We start from the raw sequence: 17,854 nt of genomic DNA on the forward strand, positions 1-17,854 counted from the left end.
ACAAATGGAAAGGCACTACTGTTGAATACAAGCCATAGTATTTTAATCACCTTTTCTTTTAGCATGAATAACAGAATCATAGAATTGTAGAGTTAGAAGGAACCGTGAGGGGTCATGCCTGCAATGCAGGAATCTCAGCTAAAGCATCCATGACAGATAGCCACCCAACCTATGCTTAAAAACCTCCAAGGAAGGAGAGTCCACCACCTCCCAAGGGAAACCATTCCACTGTTAAACAGCTTGCTGGATCAAGCCAACATGGTCCATCTAGTTCAGCGTCCTCTTTCCCACAGAGTCTAACCATTTACCTCTGAGAAATCCGGCAGCATGACATGAAGGCAAAGGCCCTCTTTTATTGTTCCCAGCATTCGGTATTCAGTATTCCTGAGTTTAGCAATGCTTCTGGTTAAGAAAATATGTGTGCCTATTTCTGGTTCATTGATCGGTCTGCCTGACTTGTCTGCTTTGGGATTTAGTTTGCATACTTCTCTTGTGCAATAAGTGTAGTGCTACCACTGTTACTATTTTTTAACATTTAGCATTTACATTACACCAGCAGTGTACTTAGTGCTAAGCAGAATAGGCAAAGGATAGTCCCTGTTCAAGATTTTACAGTCTACATTCCATGAAGGACACTTTGGTAGGGACGTGTACAAATAGTAAAGATGACCAAGAGGGGACTAGGAGATACTTGTTGAAATACTTTATTGCAGAGGTGGATCCTGAGGAAAGACTCAAAAAGGGGGAAGCGTCTTGACACACTGAAAGGTGGAAGTTGCGTTTGGGTGTTACGAATTTCATGGCTAGAAGAAAGAGCATGAGTTAGAGTACTCTAAGGTAAAGAGAGGGGCTAAGGCAACTTCTGTGATGAAATAACCAAGTGGCCTTAGGCAAGCTGTGATTTCTTGGTCTCCCCATATCTGCAATATCGGGAAAATAATACTGTCCTATTTTACAAGATGACTGTGAGACATTTCATTAAGATAATGTATGCAAAGTGTTTCAAAGCAACATAAGAACTTAACTACAAGTGAATTCATGATCTGCTTTAGAGACTTCAGTATCCTCCCAGGGATTTGGGCAAGAAACCTTAATGGTGTTTTAAGTAGCATTTGACAGGGTAAATAGTTGGAAGTACTGTATGCACTACTAGTGTGGGGCTGATGCTGGAAAAGACAAGCAACTCAGGAGAGAGTTACAGGGGCGATATGATCATAGGGAGATGAAATGGGAAAGGTGGCAAGGCAACTCAGGACCAGATAGCTACTTGTTCTTAATGACATACAGATATAGGTTTGTATTTGGTATAAAAATGCCCAGACAGGTGAGTGTTCTTTTACTATCAGCCGGGGTGATGGAAAATGCAATCCATCTTCAAAATTCATTTGTCTGTTACCCAGTACCCTGCCTTGTACAGTTACATTGTGCAGTCTTATTAAATTATAGATGACTAGGCAAGTTGGGACATGTTAATAATTTCAGATATATACTTTTCAATATTACTGTGAAGCAGCTTTCCATATATTTTATTAGCTTGTTATTGGAAGCCATTGCAACAAATGGAAATCCCTGGTTTTCTTGCTATGTTTTAGGAAAACTCGCTCATATTCACTGCTTCTGCATCTAGCGTTTCCACCTTAACAGTTTCTCCCATCTTCCTATTAGTAGCATAACCCACTCATAAATGACATTCTCAAATATATTTCCTCCTGCTCTCCTCCATTTCATTGGTCAGGACTCAAACAAGCAATTCCAAGCAAAATCCCATTACAGGCTTTTAATGTTCTGGTGGCCTGATGGTGAGCTTTTGCCATTGCTTTTAAACTAGAGTGAAAAGCACAACACTCCTACAAATCTTTAGTACAGTCATAACAGAAGAGAGAACCTTTGGAGTAGCATTTGTAGTGGTAGTTCATTGGATGGAAGCAATAGAAGGAATTAATGCATCCTTATGCTGTTTTTGAACACCGGAGGCGGGGGGGGGGGGAATGCTGGTAGCTCTATTACTAATCATATTTAGATTTTGAAGAGCCAGCAGCTGCTAATTGTGCAACTCTTCTTAGAAGAGCTTTCGGACCAGTAGGCAGTTCTGAGAACTACTATGGTGAGAGTACTCCTTGGAGAGCTCTTTGCTGTGAATAATAAATGGGAATTGAAGTTTTATTTCTCTCATAAATCAAGCTGGACTTGATTCGCTTGATTCGAGTACCTCTATTATGATCAAGGGAGTGGTGTGCCACCCATGTGCAAGACTGAGGCAAGAACTGTGCTTTCAAGAAAAGAAGAAAGGTGGTTCTGTGCCAAATTCAGCAGCTGTTGTTCAAATCCTGTTTGTAAGTAACAAGTGAAACTTTCCGGGGTTGCCATGGTATGCATGGCATACTATTTCACATAATCGTTCTGCGGCATACTGTAGATGTTGTTTGGCAGTGGGTCATATTTGCATCAGCACTATAGCTAATCTCTCTTAAAAGCCCAGTTATGAGATGTGTGGAAGAAAGTGCTGTTGAGAGCATCCTGGTACAGTGGTACCTCTCAAGACGAATGCCTCGCAAGACGAAAGAGTTTTCCGTTTTTTGAGTCGAATTTCCCTATGGGCTTGCTTCGCAAGACGAAACGTCTTGCGAGTTCTTGCAAGTTTGTTTCTTTTTTCTTAAAGCCGCTAAGCCGTTAATAGCCGCTAAGCCGTTAATAGCCGCTAATAGCCGTGCTTCGCAAGACGAAAAAACTGCAAGATGAGACTCGCGGAACGGATTAATTTCGTCTTGCGAGGCACCACTGTATATTGCTCCTGACCCATAATAATATTGAAGACAGGGAGATGCTCAGATATCTTGATAGGATTCTATGCTTTTGATGTTCCAAAATTATTTATGCAGATAGCAAACTGATTAGGTGATGAGAGAGGAAGGAGGAGGTGGTATGGCGTTTGATTCAAAGTTTGAAACAACACACTTACCTAGGAGCAAGCCCTGTTGAACATGTATAGTATGTATAAAAGCTTGTTCTGTATATTTTTTTTAGGGTGTGCTTTTTTGTCTTGATGCCCTTTTTCAAGGTGGTTTAAATTAATTAGTTAGTTAGTTAGTTAATATTCCACTCTTCTTCCCAAAGGAGCTTAGGATGCCAAACAACAAGTGATAAAACAATAAAAATAATTCCAGTATGGATTCAGACAGCAAAATATCTCAATTCAAAAGGCTGGTTGAAAGAGGAAGGTCTTGAGTGGGCATCCAAAAGACAACAGAGACAGCTCCTGTCAGATATTCAAGGGGAGGGAATTCCTAAGGATAAGTGTCACTGCACTAAAGACCTCCTGATAAGATGGTATTTGCAGGAGGCCCTCCCTTGCAGAGTACAGTGATCATTTGGGTACATAAGAGAGGTAAGACGATATTTCAGGTATCCTGCTCTTAAGACAGTTGCTTGCCTTTTAATTTCGCATCAAAAATTATCACTTGAAGTGGACCATTTCCCTTCACCATAGGGAGTGTCCATGGATCTATTTTGATTGAATTTTTAACTAGGTTGGATGAGCCTCCTATGGAAGATCTATATAGGAATGGTTCTGGAGAGGGGATAGATGGGCCCTGAATAATTTTCTGTGTTTGAAATTGTATAATCTCATTTCTCTGCTTTTTCTGTTTTTGGTCTCTCTACCTTGAGGATTAATCAGCCTTCAGAACTTGCCTGAGGAACAGTATCTGGTGGATATCAAGCAACACGTTTACAAAATGAAATTCTATCTTGCCAAGTGCTAGTAACTCAGTGTAGTCTTTGTTTTTCCCCTAATCTGTGTGTAGGGCTTAGATGTCACTACAGATTGGAGATTGTTGTTGGGTGTCAATTTTGTAATCCAATACAGTACATGCAGTGTATCAAGTGCTGCCTTCTGAAGTGGAACACACCATCAGAGCTGTTTCAGCAATGCATGGGAGGGAGGATGGATGTGTATTGGACATAAGGTCCTTTTGCAATGAATAACAGTATCACTTCCCACCTCTTGGTTCTCAAGTACACTAACCTTTGATAAACTTTATGATTTTAGGATAGGAAGGGGGGGGGAGGTTCTAGGATGGCCCTGCAGGGTGGTGCTTTTGATGTGACAGCTCACCTGAAAGAGGGCAGGAGTTGTGCGTCACACTTCAGCATGTAGCCTGAATGGTAGACAAAGTCCTGTTCTAGAATGTTATGGATGTTGACAGTTCTTTTGGCAGAGAGGCAGTTTGCTTTGAGATAGCATAGAAGCTTGTTGTCAGAACAAAGGTCAGTGCTGTCCGTTGGCTCTGTACTGGTGTTAGGAACAGAACATAATAACGGTGAAGTGAAACTTCAGGGACAACAATATTTTTGTGAGAGAAGTCAACTGCTAAGAGCCCAAAGTATGTCCAGCCAAAAGAATGTTTTTTAATCAAGTTAGAGACCAGATGTCTGGTATAAATCCTTTTCAGGCTGTCTAGAGGACCATGCAACACCACGCCTGCATCCTAGTACCCTGGAGTTCCACACTACTGCCAATTCTGTGAGCTGCTACTGGTTGTACAAGGTCAGCACTGTCCCCAAATAACCTAAAGGGCTTATCACATGAACAGTCTACTCTAGGGTGGCATGTCTTTATAGCTGAGCAAGTCCCCTTCTGTTTGAGGGTATATTAGATCCACTTATTTTGTCGTCTAATGCATTAAATACCAGCCATTTTACCAGGAAATGGGTGTGAATACACCTTTCTGGCTCAATAGGTGTTGTAGGCATTTTAGTTTCTTTCATATGTATGCTGTGACATTTTTCTTCCTCTCCCTGCCTTCAAATCCACTAGCATCTGTTTAACAAGATTGCCTGATAAGCATCCTAGCACAAAAGGTGAAAGGGGCATATTCAGCATGTTTGAGGGAAGCCTCATTGCTAATCCCCTGCTAGTCAGGTTGCTGGATAAAATGGGTGAATGTTATTTTAGAGCCAGGATTGGACTGTGCTTTGCTTGTGCCCCTGCTGCCTCTCTTGGCTCTTTGTACAAGGGACTGTTTGATTGAAACCTAGACTGAATTCTTTCGGCACTGCCTTGATGAGTCAGCAGGCATGTGCTGTGAAGAAACAGCCAGCCTCCAGTAGGAACCTAGCAATTTAAATGTCAGATTTTCTTTGGGTAGGAAAGCTGATTCCCAATATTATAATATATATACCATGTAATGAAAAGGGCAAGGGCAAAGTAATCCATTTAACCTCAGAACATAGGTTAGCAAACATCCCTAACACTAGTTCTGAATATTTTCAGGAATGCTTTCTAGCATGAAGTTTATCACTGGTTCAATACCCCTTTGGCTATCAAAATGTCACCTTGCTGCTTATCAGCACCCCATGTCATCCTCTGCAAAATGTAGCTTGATTTTGTAGACATGCCTATTTTTCAAACTATGCGTGTGCTCTTGTTCCAACTGCTTGCTCTGTATTCTGGCAAAATTGCTTAGAAAAATGACTGAATTATTTGCTCATTATCCTTTTTGGGAACCAAACTCTGAACCTTGGGACTTCCATTCCCAAGCTCTTCCGCAACAGCTCCAGAAGGATTTGTTGCCTGGCTGGGTAACCAAGTGAAGAACCTATAGTGCTGGAGCTAGGTATAATAAACAAAGTTCTGCTGTTATGTCTAGTTCTGTTCTTGGTTCTAGGCTTTCTGTGGTATAAGATGTAAAAGAACTGGTGGATGGAAGAATCCTGCATGAGAATAAGAAACACAAAGGTGAAAGCAGGAATACTGAGCAATTATTGCTAGCTTATTTGCATTATAAACAAGTGTTTATGTTGTTAACCTCATTCCCCTGCCATCCCCTTGTGCAGGAGAAAAAGCCCTTTTCTGGCTGTTCTTCCCTGTAGCACAAGCCTTCCTGGTAGTTTAACAACAACAACAACAACAACAACAACATAATATAATATGCCGTCCATCTGACTGGGTTGCCCCAGCCACTCTGGGTGGCTTCCAGCAACACACACATAAAGTAAAACATCAAACATTAAAAATTCCCCTATACAGGGCTGCCTTCAGATGTCTTCTGAAAAATAATAATACAGGTCCTTTGTATGCTGTAATCTGGTCTTTTTCTCAGCCTTAATGGCACTGTCTTTCATTAATCATCTTACCAATGACAACAGAAATTGACTGGAGTGCTTCCTTGGGGCCTCGTAAAGTTCACATGTGTGTTTCTTTCAGGCTGGCCATGGTGAAGATGCCGCTCTGACTCCGGTTCACCAGCTGTACTCACTGAGAGTGTGGGATGGCTCTACATGGCCTCTGTAGGGCCAGAAGCCTATAGCCTTGGCCTCAAGAGGGGAAACCAGTTCCAGGTGGGCATTGCACCAGGGCTGACGGTGCCGCCACTCACAGCAAAGCTTCACGAGAGTAAGGCCTGGTACCTTGCTAAGCAGCAGGTGAAGCCCATTTGGCAGCTGGAACAGAAACATGTGACCAATTTTCAGGACCTCCAATCGGTCCACTCAGGGATTTCTTCCCAGCGTCCCCGCCTCTTGTACCCAGAGTCATTATGTAGTGATACAGCGTTCCTGACTTCACCTCCACCTTTGCCCCACGCTCTCCCAAACTTCCTCGGAAGCACCTTGCTCTACCGACGTTCTTACTTCAGACACAAGCCTTATCGGAGGCTTGAGTCCATCTGTTTGCAGCCAACTTCTTTGGAGAAGAAACCTCTTTGTGCTCCACTCCCTGCCTATCGCTCTGTTCTCAACAATACCATGACATCCTCCGCCATAGACCCATTCTTTATGCCGAATACTGCTGCTGACTGTTCCAATCCAGTGTCAAAGGGGTTCCCCCTAAGCTCAGGGAAGCAAAACTCCAATTCATACAGGCCAGTGCTAAACAATAACTCTTTCCTTCGGCCAACTAGTGCAAAAGTGCCTTTGCAGCAGCAGTACCACCAACCGCTGCCACCAGAAAATAAGAAGCTAAAAGGCTTGCCAAGACCTATTGGCTTCTCTTGGACCCACTCTGGTGGAAATGGAGATGGCGCTCCTGCGAACCTTGAAAGAAAGCTTGGGAAAAACAGTGGCATAACCCTTGAGCAACCCAGTGCCAAATCTCCTCGCTCGGCCATTCACAATGGCGTGGTTCTCAAAGTGGAACGGCCCTCCTGGCGACTCGAAGATGGTGAGAACAGGTCTCAGAACCTGAAAGAGCAAGATGTGCGGTTGACGGAAGCTATGCGGAAGCTGACTGCAAATGGGATCCGGAAGGTTAGCACCTACAACGAATTTGGTCACCGCATTGACAGCTCTTGCCTTATGAATGCAAACTTCCACTCCAGTCTTTTCAATCGATGGAAGCCACACATAGTAGCACAGATCACCCCAAAGGACGTACCAGCTGCCACCTCCCCAAATCTGGAGCCTGGTAGCCGCCACCAGAGCCTTATGGTCACAGAAGCTGCCGATGTCTGCACTAAACGCATCGATGTTCGTTTCTTAGCCTCAAATCCTGAACCTTCCAACCACTGCGCCTTGAGTCAGACTGTCAATCACACCTCTGTAAACGCTGGAGAACAAGTGGTAAAAACAGAGCTGTCCCCACGGACTACAGTCTCTGAGGTAGAGACCAAAATTTCCTCTCTTCAGTTAGGCACGGATACAAAATGGGGGAACCCTGTTACTGTGAAAGAGACCGAGTAAGTACTCTGGCAAATATGTCTGTTGGGGTGGGTTAGTGTTTCCCTTTCAGTACTCTTTGTGGCAATAATTGCCAACCTGTAGCCCTCCAAGTGTTGCTGGATTACACTTCCCATAATCCCTGAATCATTGGCCATGCTGTCTGTCGAGCTGGGCAATATCAGTTTTTCAACAGTGCGGTATATCATCAGCCAAACATCGCAATCTGGTGATATACCGCATTGTTGAAAAAACAAGCTTCATTGGCCTCAGCCAGTGAGGCACCAGGTGAAACTGCCGCATCTCTCACTGTGGGAACTGAGGCGGTTTCACCCTAGTGCCTAGCGGGCTAGGACAACACAGCTTGTTTGCATGGCTCAGTTGGGGTTCGGGAAGGCTCCCAATCCCCAGCACTGCCCCCCCCCCCCGCTTGTGTGGGAGCCAGCAACGGGCTGGGGGATCCTTTAACTGCTCGGCTGAGCAGAGCGGCAACCACACATGCCTCAGCTGAGCAGTTCAAAGATGCAGAGGGAGGAAAAAGTTGTATTGAAGCCTTGCCAATGAAGCTTGTTTCTCCCTCTGCACAATATGAGGGCAGAGTGGGTATATCACTGGTGAAACCGCTGCTGCTCCTGAGTCCCTCTGCTGGCAGTGCCTGCTGGAAGGAGTCAAGAGTCTTGACTTCCTCCAGCGAGTGTTACTAGCAGAGGGACTCAGGAGCAATGGCAGTTTCACCAGCGATATACCGCTGAGTGAAGCCGACTTTGCGGTCTGCTCCTCATACTGGCCCTGGGCGATATATTGATATGTCGCCCAGGCCTAGCTGACTGGGGCTGATGGGTGTTGGAGTCCAACAGCATCTGGAGGTTAATCACCCTTTTCTTATGATAAGGACTGTGTTTGATATAGTAGAATACGCTAAAGAACTTAGTAGCAAAGTGTTCCTATGATGTAAGCATATTTAAGCTTGGTCATCAATCGGTGTTTGATACGCAAACGTCTCTCAGATCAGATGACAATTCTGCTTTACCACTGGTAGCCCATTGTTTTGACAAGTGTGCCACAAGTCAAGTCCAAAATTTGCCACTTGAACTATTCCTCCCTTTCTCTCCGCACCACTTCTATCACTAACATGGGTTAATGTTTATAATAGTTATTTGGGATATCTTGCCTTGTCTGTGATTTCTTGGTCTGTTGTTGGGTGTAGAGATCTTTTTGCTTTGCTAACTGAGAGGAGTTACAGAGCTTCACTTTAGGGCTGTAACCCTTTGTGTTGTAGAGCTGCAGTCAACCTCCCCCTGCTGGACCAAGCGGAGGTGGAAGATGTAGAGGAAGAGCTCCCGGATGGCTTGGAAGATGCCTGCAGTCAGGATGAGGAGGGAGAAGAGGAGGATGGGGAAGGTCAGCAGTCACATTTATTTCCTCTCTTCAAAGTACAAACAAGACTACTCACCACACATAAAAAAGGGTTTTCATACACTGATTATTCTGTTAATACAAATATACTAATTACTGTCATTTCAAAGCATAGCTTGAATCTAGTAAAAAGCTAAAACGATTCCTACTATAGTTATCCATGCTTACTATTAGGGCATGGATATATTGCAAATCACTCTATAATATCAAGAGAGAAAGAACTGTATTGCAACAAATAAAATTGCTAGCTTGAATACTATAATTTGCCTTGTGGGCACTTTCAGCCTATGCACTTTCTATACTTGTAAAACTTGTTTTGAGTGATATTTAGTTAACTGCTATTGTAGGCAGAACAACAGTCTGATCTCCATTTACATTTTACTGGTGTATTCTATTAAGCATTCAGTTAATTATTTTCTGGTTACCCAGAGACAAACTTTTTAAATCTACTGTCTTGAAACAGTTCAGAGTGAGATAATTTTACCATTGAATGTACAAGGCCTGACAATATTTCTAGATCATAAACAGCAGTAATAGCATTCAGTACTGAGGCAGAGCAACACTAATTCACTGCGGCTGGAAGGGCTTCTGTATCCTATGCAACCCAGCCAGAAGGGGGGGTGTATAAATAAAACAATAAGTTGTTGTTACTACTACTACTACTACTACTACTACTACTCAATGTGAGAAGGGAGAGCCCAACCTACAGATATGTGTGATGCTTACAGCTGTGCCCCAGTTTAGCTGTTCCAGCAACAAATCTGTCATGGTGGTGGCATATCTTGAATTCTGCAGGCATGATACAGCTTTTGTCAAATCCCATTGCCCCTCAGCTAGCAGATCTTAACTACAGGACTTCATCTTCAATATTCCTGCTAGGAATGTTCTGATCAAACCCAGTAAATACTTGTGTGTGGATTTATTATAATTGTTGCTGTCTTGCTACGGTTTGGGACAATGCTACTCACCCTGAGTATTGACCCATTCTGTCCCCCACCCCTAATCTTCTTGCATGAGAGTTTGGAAGAAAGCTGCACTTAGGGTGATTACAGTGGTGCCCCGCAAGACAAACGCCTCGGAAGACGAAAAACTCGCTAGACGAAGGAGTTTTTTGTTTTCTTAGCCGCTTCGCAAGACGCATTCCCCTATGGGCTTGCTTCGCAAAACGAAGCTTGCCCCGCAAGCTCCGGGGATAGCGGGGAAGCGCAGCGCGTCTTCCCCGCTGTCCCCGGACCTCTTTTGAAGCAGCCCCACAATCTTCAGCCCCACAATCTCCGGGGACAGCGGGGAAGACAGCGCGCCTTCCCCTCTCTCCCCAGACCCCTTTTGAACCAAGGGGCGGCAACGGGGAGAAGCGATTCTCCCCGCTGCCCCTTCCCTTGCTTTAAAACAGGTCCGGGGACAGAGGGGAAGGCGCGCGCGCCTTCCCCTCTGTCCCCGGAGATTGCGGGGCAGGCAACGGGGAGAAGCAATCTTCTCCCCGCCGCCCCTTGCTTTAAACAGGTCCGGGGACAGAGGGGAAGGCGCGCGGCGCTTCCCCTCTGTCCCCGGACGGTCTCCATAGGAACACATTGATTGATTTTCAATGCATTCCTATGGGAAACCGTGCTTCGCAAGACGAAAAACTCGCAAGAAGAAAAAACTTGCGGAACGAATTAATTTCGTCTTGCAAGGCACCACTGTACTGTGGTTCTTGCTAACATTGTGATGTAGCAGCCTGACATTTTCAGCTGCGTTTTAGTTCAGCCATTTTATTGCTTTAGTATATTGCACTGTGGTTCAACACTCTTATGATATCCTTTTGTAAATAGAAGGCAAACTTTAACTTATGGGGAGTGACATAGGGAATGATATTCTATCCTCTTCTAACCTTACCATGGGGTCCTTTATTACAGTGTACAAATAAGGAAATTGATGGCTGTGTGGAAGAGCTGGCAAATAATGGATATTCTCTCATTGTCAAGATCGGGGGTCTGATTTGAGGTCATTGTGCAGAAACTATGGTGCCCTTTAAATGTAGCTGCACGGGGGCACTTACCAGTGAGCGGCTCCTTTGCTGCTGGGAAAACTCTGAAATTACGTAAACAAGAGAGGTGGTTTGTTCTTCCAGTCGCGTAACAGTTGCTTGTGGATTAAGTTCAGCTATCTGAGAGAATGTCTAAAAGAGGTTGAATTTCTTCAGGATGTTCATGGAGTGTAGCCAAGATTTTTCACTCATTAAACTATTTTTGCCTTTTTTCTTTAGGTGAATCAGATGGCTCCTCTTCATCTGGATTATCCCCCAATGGTTCTGTAGCTATTATATCCAGGTTCGTTTTAGGAATGTTCTGTCTGTAATGCATTGGATCCTTTTGTTCTTGCATAATCCCATGGGATGGCCACCTGGAGACCCTGATCTGTTTGCCTTGGTGAAATCACTTGGCTTGCACTTGCTGGCTGTGCCCATCTGCAAAGAGAAACAGAGATGCTAAGCAGTCGGGCTGAAAGGCAGCTTAGTTTTCATTCTGGGTTGGTGCTTCTCAGCCAAAGCAAACCTCACTTTCTCAGTCAATGTGTTGGTCAAGAGCCTCAGGAATTAAACTGAATGGCATATGATGGAAACGGATGTCCCAGAGAAAGTGTTGTGCTGCTCACTTCTCCAACTGTGCCTGGTATTCTTTTCCTAGGAATTGCGTTGAGGGACTGGTGCCTACACTAGAGGGCCAAGAACGAATTCTCAAGCCAGCTCTTACATGCAGCCTGTTCCCCAATGTGCCTCCCACAATATATTTTGGTACCCGGGATGAGAGAGGTAAGGTGGATCTGAATTCATTGCACAAAACAGGCAATGCCAGAAAACCCTAGTGTACTATAGTGGTGGAGTGGATTCTAGGGTGGGGAGGTGATGGTGGGATGCATGTGGTCATGTCATTTAAGTGTTTGGTGTAATGATGCCTTTCCAATGGAGTTACTAAGGTCTCCAGGTGATGTGAAGAGAAAACCTTAAATCTAGATTTATATCTGTGGAGCTGTAGGATTTTGAGATCACCAGCAAAGAGGTTCAGCACTGAAATGGCTGAAATAGCAGTTGAGATGCTGGAAGGTACAGTAATATTTGATGGGCATTCACAAATACAAGATGGGGGACACCTGGCTTGAGAGCAGTACATGTGAAAAGGATCTAGGAGTCTTGGTTGACCACAAACTTGACATGAGCCAACAGTGTGACGCGGCATCTAAAAAAGCCAATGCAATTCTGGGCTGCATCAATAGGAGTATAACATCTAGATCAAGGGAAGTAATAGTGCCACTGTATTCTGCTCTGGTCAGACCTCACCTGGAGTACTGTGTCCAGTTCTGGGCACCACAATTCAAGAAGGACACTGACAAACTGGAACGTGTCCAGAGGAGGGCAACCAAAATGGTCAAAGGCCTGGAAACGATGCCTTATGAGGAACGGCTAAGGGAGCTGGGCATGTTTAGCCTGGAGAAGAGGAGGTTAAGGGGTGCTATGATAGCCATGTTCAAATATATAAAAGGATGTCACATAGAGGAGGGAGAAAGGTTGTTTTCTGCTGCTCCAGAGAAGCGGACACGGAGCAATGGATCCAAACTACAAGAAAGAAGATTCCACCTAAACATTAGGAAGAACTTCCTGACAGTAAGAGCTGTTCGATAGTGGAATTTGCTGCCAAGGAGTGTGGTGGAGTCTCCTACTTTGGAGGTCTTTAAGCAGAGGCTTGACAACCATATGTCAGGAGTGCTCTGATGGTGTTTCCTGCTTGGCAGGGGGTTGGACTCGATGGCCCTTGTGGTCTCTTACAACTCTATGATTCTATGATTCTATGATTCTATGACTTTGTCCCTCAATCTTAATCCCACCATAGGTGGAGTATGTATCTTTCCTGCCCTGCCCTATGATGGGGTGAGTGGACATCCAGATTCACTTGCATCAGAGATGGTCCCATTTGTTGTATTTTGCTCTGGCCTGGGTGCTTTCATAGTGGAGAGCAGGCATTATCACAGCATCACAACAATCTTTGGTCTTTGAAGAATTAAAGCTGGTCTTAACCTGTTTGGATGTGCACATAGACCGACTTAGCATGCTTCTTGCTATTGTTAGCATAATTTCTCAAACTTCTTGAGCTTAGTTTCGCTATCTGCCTTTTAAACTTCTGCCTTCCCCCTCCCCAATTCAGGACTAGCCACCTGTCTCATTGCATAGCATGGAGCTCCAGGCAGCAGCTCTTCCCAGATCAGACTGGCATGATTCGGCAAGTAGGGGAACAGCTGCACCCCTGTCCCCAAAATAAATTAGGATCCTCTGTTAGAGGGCTTTCAACCTCTCCATTTATTCACTGATGAGAGGAGGGAAGTCCCACCTGCCTCAAAATCCTGTTCCTCCCAGAAACTTTGCACATTCCTTCAGGTGTGTTGTGCTTTGGGAACCACTGTTCTATGGACAAGTGACAGAGCTTTTGCCAAGGGTTTTCTTTCACTTGGTGATCTGATTCTGTTGAAATTCATTGAATAAAAATATTACCCTTCTATCACTTCATGATAAATTGATGTCCTCAGCCAAAGGAGATGCTCCCGTGGTTGGGTTTCCCTTCTAACCTTAGAATTTCTTTCTTTCCTAGTGGAGAAGCTCCCTTGGGAACAGAGGAAGATGCTACGATGGAAGATGAGCACAGTGACTCCCAACATTGTAAAGGCAACGATCTCCAGGTCCCACTTCAAAATCAGCAAGAGTGAGTTGTATTGTAGGAATGGTCTGTGGGTGCATGTTGCCTCCTGCCTTAAATACACCCAGACTCGCAGCTTTATCTTGGAATAGTGTTAATGTTTGGAAATGAACTGTCCCACTTTCAGACGCAGATCTTCAGTAGCAGAGTAACAAAAGCTCCCATAGAATTGATTACTCTAATGCACCTCCCTTGCATGGAGGACTCTGAAAGATGCTGCAAATCATGAAGCTGCAGATCTAATTGTGGCTCTTCCGCTGCTTCCCTCTTAAGTCTTGGGCAAGCTTCATGGCACTTCTGCCTATATGTATGCTGTTGGGCAGCTCTTGTCCAGATGGATACTGACCACAAAGTGCTAATGTTTACTGCAGAACAGCAAGAGCTGCAGCATGGTCTGTACTTACAAACTGGGGAAGAATGTTCAAGACATGGAATAAAACTCCATGTCCTAGCAATTCTCGTAGAGTTTGCTTATACATCTGATGATCTGTGTCTGGTAATGTAGAGCTGTAGCTGCTCTTTCCAGTAGGTTGTTTGATAAATGCAGCAAGCCTTCACCCCCTACCCTTCCAATAAGAGGAGACTTAGATAGATAGGGATTGTGGGGGCTTTAATTTGACATCTCCTGCCTGCTCACCTGTAATTAAATAGGCTTTGATATGGCAGTATACCCTGTGATGCTGATGCTACAGTCTTTTTAGAGTTGTGTACAGTTCTCAATAGGGTTTATTGTGGCTGCTCATATGAGGCCACTCTTGGTTCATGTGGAAGGGGAAACATGGATAAGGCAGGAAAATTATTTCCAATTCATATTTTCCAAACTGAAATTCTTATATGCCTGAGACTGTTGCATAAACAGAATATATATATATATATATATATATATATATATATATATATATATATATATATATGCTTTCGTAGATTTTCACGGGTACAGGAATGCAGGTTTTGGTGTCTTCGGGTGTCTTCCCGTGTAAGAGTCGGGGTGTCTGTGCGACGTTTCGACGAGGTCTCACTCGTCATCTTCAGGCTGGTGCTTTCGGCTTCTTGTTACTTCTTGTTACAGTAACAAGAAGCCGAAAGCACCAGCCTGAAGATGACGAGTGAGACCTCGTCGAAACGTCGCACAGACACCCCGACTCTTACACGGGAAGACACCCGAAGACACCAAAACCTGCATATATATATATGTATATATATCAATGTGACGTTCAGAGAATAGTCTGTGAACTGCCCTATTGCCCACAGGAAACAATGACTGGCTGGGCTGCTGGGGCCATCACATGAAATCTCCGGGGTTCAGAGTTATCAGAGAACATCAGAAGGTATGAGATATGGTCATGACTACAAAAGGACATATTAAAGAATATAATACAGTGTGGGGAAAGGGCATGAGATGCATTTCACTCTGGCCTTTTCTGCCATTTTCTCCATCTGAGTGCTGCATGTAGCTGATACTTTCCGGTTTTCTGCTGCAATGTTCTCTTTCCTTTAGTTCCTTCATGTTCTCTTGGTGGCTGTGCCTCTGAAGGAGGCAGCCTAGGTTTGCAAGACACTATATGGTAGAAACTTCAGTGCTGGCATGCTTCCTTCATGGGAACTACCTGTTGGGAGTACCAGCCCAGGGGCTTTTGGGGTGGGGGGTTACAATCTAGGTTCTTGCAGCTATCCCTGAATTTGGAGGAGAAGGTACCCCCCTGTTGAACCTTTATCTTGCCTTTTTACCAGCCTTTATACAGCAGGAAACCTCATTACTCCTTTCTTGTCTCTTCCTTTCCCTCCTGCAGTTGAATCATTTTCCTGGCTCATTCCAAATTGGTCGGAAGGACCGTCTGTGGAGAAATGTGTCCAAAATGCAGTTGCGCTTTGGGAAGAAGGAGTTCAACTTTCTGCCCCAGTCCTTCATCCTTCCTCAGGATATCAAGCTGCTCAGAAAGGCCTGGGAAGATTGTGGGAGCCGACAGAAATGGATTGTGAAGCCGGTGAGGGAGGGCACAGATATGGTTCGAACTGTATAGAGATAGGGGTGTGTCCTTTGTGTGCCTTCTGCCATGGCATAGCCATGCTTTCCCTTGCCTTGCCAGTTTCAGGTTTTCTTGGATGAATCTGATTTTTCTTGATGCATTTCATTAGGCTTAAGGACTTGTGTTGGGACAGACTGCCTTTGGGATAAGCTCTGTTCTGTTTTTGTATTGTGTGGTTTTTATTCTGCTTCAGATTTTAGGTATTCTGTTTCATGGTTTTAATGTCTGTAAACCACTTAGAGAACTTAAGTAATTAGATGGTACTGAAGTGCAGTTAACAATAATTAATGGTAATGTAAACTACACCCCCCACACACACCTTCCACTATAGCAACAATGCATATTCTCTTCTTATAGATGGACAGTTTCTACTTGTGTATTCTGGTTCCCTCTTGACTATATCCTAGCTTTAGCCCCATAGTGCCTTTGGCTGTCGGTCTCCCTCTTGCTGCAAGTAGGACCTGCACCAGTTTGAAAACCCACCTGTCATCTTCTTCTTCATTCATTTCCTTGATATTGGGAAGGACAGGTGTAATCTTCCCTGGTGCATTGTTTTAAAATATTCTGGGTTTTTATTCTTTGCAATCTTGTAAAGGTTGTGAATAAAAGTGCTTCACATTTGCATTTCCCTATGTCATTGAATCTGAGGTGTTTGTGCGTTGCATGTTTTAGGTGAAAAGAGGCACCCTTAAACATGTAAATGAGGAGAGAAGACTGGGAAACAGGCAGGGGGTGCTTCCTTCTGTTCCTAGGAGCCTCAAACATTTCCTAAATAGAGAGAGAGGCGTCCCCCCCTTTCATGAGGACTAAAGTATTTTCAAAACCCTAGATATTCTCTGACTCGACAGGTTCCACAGTCTGTACTGTACTGCATGACTACAGCCAGGCGCGTTTTTGAAACCTCTAGGGAATTAGCTTATCAGTCAGTGACAGCAAGGAACTCAAAGCTGCTATACACCAACTTGTGAATGTACAAAGCTTTTATTGACTTAAAAAGTCTTTGCTGACATGTTCAATCTTTGAAAAAGCTGCCACAGTAATAGATTTTAACATACTGCTGAACTTTAAAATTACATTGAGATTTTTGTGATGCTGCTTCTTTGGAGGTTTGTCTTAAGACCGATAGTATTAAAACAAATTCCTTTCATGTACCCCACCTTCCCAGACTATAATCGGATGTTCCAGCTTTGAATTGTAGGATAGCAGCAAATGGATGCAATGTGAACATCGCTCTCTGTCTTTCACTCACTTTAGCCAGCATCAGCTAGAGGCATCGGCATTCAGGTCATCCATAAGTGGAGCCAGCTGCCCAAGCGCAGGCCACTGCTGGTGCAAAGGTAAGCAAGTCCCCCTGCCCTGCCAGTCTTCCTCCACCCTGCAAACGAAAGATTGGCTTTAATATCTTAAGGTATCAAAGAACCAGCTTGTTTCTGATTATGCTTTCTGCCGTTGTAAAACTTTACATTGTTCTGTGGAGTTTGTTTCTTTTGCTTCTGCTTCCAGCTAAAGAGCAATTGTGGAATTGCTATGATATTGACATGGGTTCAGAAATATGGCTAAAGTAGACCTTTTGCTGTGGCAAGGAGTAGCATTTGTTGAGAAAGCTGGCATTTCATCAGCAGTCTCTCAAACCCCTTAGGGACAGAAACCATCTCCATCAAGCCTCTCCACTAGTGACAATATCCTGAAATTCTTGAGACTAAATCTCTGGGCTACTCTATGATGTGGTTCCTGTATGCTCACCTGTCTTTCTGTTACAGGTACTTACATAAACCCTACCTCATTGGTGGAAGCAAGTTCGACTTGAGGATTTATGTTTACGTCACATGCTATGATCCACTTCGGGTTTACTTGTTCAAAGATGGACTTGTTCGTTTTGCCAGCTGCAAGTAGGTTTCCTATGAATTGGTAACCTCAGAAAGAGGGTTGGGTTGACTGCTTGTCAGAAGACCAGCTGAGATTCATGAATAGCAGATTAAATATGTTTTCTGAAAACAGTAGACTATTGGTTGCAGGTGTCATTTGTATAGCAGC

At 44.1% G+C, this 17,854-nt stretch overlaps 1 protein-coding gene and 1 long non-coding RNA gene across 5 annotated transcripts in view; one reads left to right on the forward strand and one right to left on the reverse strand.

Moving 5' to 3' along the window:
• The window catches only part of TTLL4 (tubulin tyrosine ligase like 4), a 31,550-nt gene that overhangs the window by 1,731 nt on the left and 11,965 nt on the right, over positions 1 to 17,854 (forward strand). The window contains exons 2-11 of one of the 4 annotated variants that reach the window (XM_082201561.1): positions 4,452 to 4,546; positions 6,206 to 7,673; positions 8,933 to 9,054; positions 11,315 to 11,378; positions 11,736 to 11,860; positions 13,689 to 13,799; positions 15,045 to 15,121; positions 15,584 to 15,778; positions 17,075 to 17,157; positions 17,581 to 17,709. In XM_082201561.1, coding sequence (XP_082057687.1) covers positions 6,280 to 7,673; positions 8,933 to 9,054; positions 11,315 to 11,378; positions 11,736 to 11,860; positions 13,689 to 13,799; positions 15,045 to 15,121; positions 15,584 to 15,778; positions 17,075 to 17,157; positions 17,581 to 17,709 — 2,300 coding nt within the window. In that variant the 5' untranslated portion in view covers positions 4,452 to 4,546; positions 6,206 to 6,279. Of the gene's footprint in view, positions 1 to 2,224; positions 2,334 to 4,408; positions 4,547 to 6,205; positions 7,674 to 8,932; positions 9,055 to 11,314; positions 11,379 to 11,735; positions 11,861 to 13,688; positions 13,800 to 15,044; positions 15,122 to 15,583; positions 15,779 to 17,074; positions 17,158 to 17,580; positions 17,710 to 17,854 lie in introns of those variants that run through there. The other 3 variants (XM_082201562.1, XM_082201560.1, XM_082201559.1) reach the window with 3 other exon arrangements.
• LOC309520394 lies at positions 689 to 4,262 on the reverse strand. Its single transcript, XR_014214249.1, has 2 exons — positions 4,115 to 4,262; positions 689 to 803 (listed from the first exon to the last, which is right to left on the reverse strand). It is a non-coding gene; the product is annotated as an uncharacterized lncRNA (long non-coding RNA).

The sequence above is a fragment of the Podarcis vaucheri genome (assembly GCF_965113315.1).
Source record: "Podarcis vaucheri genome assembly, chromosome: 1".
Lineage (NCBI taxonomy): Eukaryota > Metazoa > Chordata > Lepidosauria > Squamata > Lacertidae > Podarcis > Podarcis vaucheri.